Below are 4,368 nucleotides of genomic sequence, written 5' to 3'. Positions count from 1 at the left end.
CCTGACTCTAGGTCCCCCCGCACAAGGGACTGAATATCGTCCCTTACCAACAAGGCCACCCCACCCCCCCTGCCCATCAGTTCTGTCCTTACGATAGCACGTGTATCCTTGAATATTCCTTTCCCAGGCCCTGTCCAGTTGAAGCCACGTCTCAGTTATCCCCACAATATCGTATCTGCCAATTTCTCCAAGAGCCTCAAGCTCATCCATCTTATGTCTAATGCTTCGTGCATTCATGTATAGTATTTTTAATTTGTTACTGCTCTCACCCTTCCCATCAACCCTTATTTCACTCAACCTTACAGCATGATGCCCTTCCGAGTTTTCTGCCTCAATGATTCAGTTATCTTTCTTGACTTCTCTTGTTCTAACTTTCCCTTCAATTTCCTTTTTAAACATCCAGCCCTTCCCATCAACCCTTATTTCACTCAACCTTACAGCATGATGCCCTTCCGAGTTTTCTGCCTCAATGATTCAGTTATCTTTCTTGACTTCTCTTGTTCTAACTTTCCCTTCAATTTCCTTTTTAAACATCCAGCTTGTCCCCTCCCCCCCCCATCCAAATGCCTTTTGACTGGAACTAATGAACCCCCACATTTCATGCATGTGATTTACTTGGACTTCCAGAAGGCTTTTGACACTTTAGAGATTTGTGTGTAAAATTAAAATGCATGGGATTGTGGGTGGCGTATTGAAATAGGTGGAATACTGGTTAGCAGACAGGAAACAAAGAGGAATAAATGGATCTTTTTCTGAATGGCAGGCAGTGACTCGTGGAGTACCAAAGGGATCAGTACTCGGGTCCTATCTATTCACAGTATATATTTAAAGCTTTTGATGAGGGATCTAAATGTATTGTCCAAGCATGCAAGTGATCCAAAGATGGGTTGGCGGGTAAGATGTATGAAGGATGCAGAAATGCTTCAATGTGACAAGGATAAGTTGAGTGAGTAGGGAAAAGCAAAGCAGATGCAGTATAATATAGATAACTAAGAGGTTATCCATTTGGGTAGCAAGCAGGAAGGCAGTTTATTATCTGAATGGCAATAATTTGAGCGAAGGAATGTGCTTTGAGACCTGGCTGTACTTGTACAGAGGAACCTCGATCGGATAATTGATTATTCAGTAAATTGATTCAATGCCTTTCCTTTGGAGCTTGGAGTTTTCTGTTAAGTCCACTCCCTGTTCAGGAGACTAGGCAGCAGCACACCATGCGCGAGCTCCGTCTGCCCCCCAAACCCCGTCCAACACTGCCCCCCGCCGCCCCCAACACTGCACCCCCGTCCCCGCCTGCCCCACCCCCAACCCCATCCAACGCTGCCCCCGACCTTCCTGCCTGCCCCCCAAACCCCGCCCAACACCCCCGCCCCCGCCCTCTCCGGGGCAGCCAGACTGGACACCAATAACAAGACTGCTGCTGCTGCCTTTTGGTTGGGGGGAGGGTGAGCGGGGAGGATTGTTATTGAGTCTCCAAATAGCACGCGCACACAGCCAAATACACAACTTTTCACTGCAACCTTTTGACAGTTCCACCTTTGCCCTATACAGGACAATGTTGGAGAGATTATCTGGGGAAGGGGGGTTCGGGTACACACCTGTGTAGCACTCCAGGGAAAGTGTGTGGGGAGAGAGAGGGTGGGAGGTCAGTCATTTGGAGATGGTGCCTGGGCTCCCACCAGTCCAGGACTGTTCTTTGCAGCATTTCACTAAGCCAAGTTCAATTTTAATCACTGTAAACAAAATATGCAATCAGTGTTGGAAACACATCTGTGATGTAATGTGTCTATCAGGACCTCGAGATCTCCTTCGGATAATCCAATATTCAGATAATTGATGTTCGGATAATCGAGATTTCTCTGTGCATGAGTCACTGAAGGTAATCTTGCAGGTGCATCAGCTGGTCAAGAAGGCAAACGGTATGTTTGCCTTTGTTGCAAGAAGATTCAAATACTGGCTCTTCCTCATCAATTCTATCAGTTACATCCTCAAAGAATTCCAGTGGATTTGTCAAGAATAATTTGCCTTTCATAAGTCCATGCTGATTCTATCTGATCCTGTCACTGTTTTCCAAGTGCTAAACTATTAATTCTTGTATGATGGACTCAAACATTTGCCTTGCAGCTGATGTCGGGCTGACTGCTGTTTAATTCCTTGTTTTGTCTCTGCCTCCCTTTTCAAATAAAGCAGTTAAATTATCTACAGAGTGGAGGCTACCTAATAATCCATACTCAATAGAATCTTGGAAGATGACCACTGATACATCCACTATTTCTAGGGCTACTTCCTTAAGTCCTCTGGAATGTAGGTTATTAGGGCCTAGGCGTTTATTGGCCTTCAATTCCATTGTCTTACTGCAATTGTATAGTACCTTGGTAAAACTACACCTGTAATACTATGCACTGTTTGGGTCTTGTTATTTGCTGGACTCTTGCTATAGAAAGAATCCAGCAAAAGTTTGCCAGACTTAGGAGGAGAGGTTGAATCAGGTAGGATGATATTCAGTGGAACTCAGAAGAATGATGGGGAGGGGTGAGGAATCTCATAGGAACCTATAGAATTCTATCAGGATGATGCAGGTTAGATGCAGGAAGAAAGCTTTCAGTGACAGGGGGAGTCCAGAACTTGGGGTCACAGTTTAAGGATATGTGGTAAACTATTTAGGATGGAGATGAGAAATTTCTTCACAACAGTGTGGTGAGCCTTTGTGAATTGCCACCACAAAAAGCAGTTGAAGCCAAAATAATATGCTTCCAAGGAGTTGGATATCATCCTTGGCACGAAAGCAGTCACAGGGTGTGGGGAAATAACAGGAATAGGTTGTTTATTTTTTAGATTAGATTAGATTATATTACAGTATGGAAACAGGCCCTTCGGCCCAACAAGTCCACACCGACCCGCCGAAGCGCAACCCACCCATACCCCTACATTTACCCCTTACCTAACACTACGGGCAATTTAGCATGGCCAATTCACCTAACCTGCACATCTTTGGACCGTGGGAGAACGTGCAAACTCCACACAGTCAGTCGCCTGATCATAATGAGCGGGCTTGAAAGGCCTACACTTGCTACTTTTTCTCTGTTTCTATCTTTCAGTTGCATGTGAAAATGAAAACGACAGAGATAATTCTGGGATTACTCCATTATGTTGTATAGCCAGTTTTTTTGAATATAACTGTTCCGTTCCCTAATCCCTGTGGTGTAATATTCTTGCAATAGTTATCAATGCATAACTAATAAATCAACTTACTTGTTCTTATAGGGAAGTAGAGACAACATGAGCATTGTATTGGTCTGTTTCCCTAATGCTCCCAAGGTTTCAGAAGAGGCAGTGAGGAAAGATGCTGAACTGGATAAGTACCTGGAGTCACGTGTTGAAGGTAGGACAGTTTGGTGTATTGTGAAATGCAGTAATTTTGCTATTTTTTAAAGACAGAATTGGTCATTTAATCTCCATTTTTAATTTCATTATCCTCTGGCAGAGCACGAAATAATTATTTTAATGCTTTGGTTTTCCAAAATGTTGAATATCTCGATAATTGGAAAAATATGTCATGTCTTCTCTATTTTGACAAAATATGTATTCAGCAAAAGTAATCCCAGAAAGTATGTTCTTTAATTAAGGTTTTTGAAATAACTGGAGAAGATAATCATGGTTAGTTTACTTCTACCTTTTTGTTGTCAGAATCTGAATGCTGGTTCTATTCGTTTTCAAAAAGAACCATTCCTTCACCATGTAGTTTTTCATTTATTTTATCCTTGAATCAGTTGATTATATTGTGTTGTCAGATTTGCCACCAAGTCTTGTAAGTATGTTACCTTTGTTTAAAGTATAACAAGACACTTGTAAATCAAGAGAGAGCTCCCAGATCTTATGACCTACAGAATGTTTATTTAATAAATGGAAAAAACAGTCGCAAATTTAAATGGATAAATGTTTTGTCTACCAAGGAGCACTGGCAACAAGTCCAGTGCCACTGAAAATTGATTTCTTGCAAGACCTACAAAACCTAAGAAATAGGAGCAGGAGTTGGCTCCTTGGCTGTTGTACCTGCTTCCTCAATTAGTGAAATCATGCTTCATCCCAATACTCATGTTCCTTAATTCCCCCAGGGTTCAAAGGTCTACCAATCTCAGTCTCATATATATTCACTGGCCTGAGAACTGTAAGGATTCACAACCATCTGAGTAAAAAAGGTTTCTCCTTCCTTGGGTCAGTTCAAAATGACTGTTTGTCAATTTCTCAACCGCTATTGAATTTGTCTTCTCAACATTGAGAAGATAAAACAATAATTTTGTTCAGTCAACATTAGAGGTGTAGTGGACAGTGAAGAAGGTTACCTCCGATTACAACGGGATCTTGATCAGA

General features: G+C 42.3%; 1 protein-coding gene across 1 annotated transcript in view; it reads left to right on the top strand.

Annotated features, from left to right (window-relative positions):
- The window catches only part of ppm1ba (protein phosphatase, Mg2+/Mn2+ dependent, 1Ba), a 124,845-nt gene that overhangs the window by 101,399 nt on the left and 19,078 nt on the right, over positions 1-4,368 (top strand). Inside the window, exons 4-5 of the mRNA XM_043696764.1 lie at positions 3,262-3,379; positions 4,069-4,076. Coding sequence (XP_043552699.1) covers positions 3,262-3,379; positions 4,069-4,076 — 126 coding nt within the window. The remainder of the gene's footprint in view (positions 1-3,261; positions 3,380-4,068; positions 4,077-4,368) is intronic.

Source organism: Chiloscyllium plagiosum, chromosome 9 (genome assembly GCF_004010195.1).
Source record: "Chiloscyllium plagiosum isolate BGI_BamShark_2017 chromosome 9, ASM401019v2, whole genome shotgun sequence".
NCBI lineage: Eukaryota > Metazoa > Chordata > Chondrichthyes > Orectolobiformes > Hemiscylliidae > Chiloscyllium > Chiloscyllium plagiosum.
The sequence above is the reverse complement of the archived record's forward strand: the minus strand, read 5'-3'. Positions and strand labels throughout refer to the sequence as shown.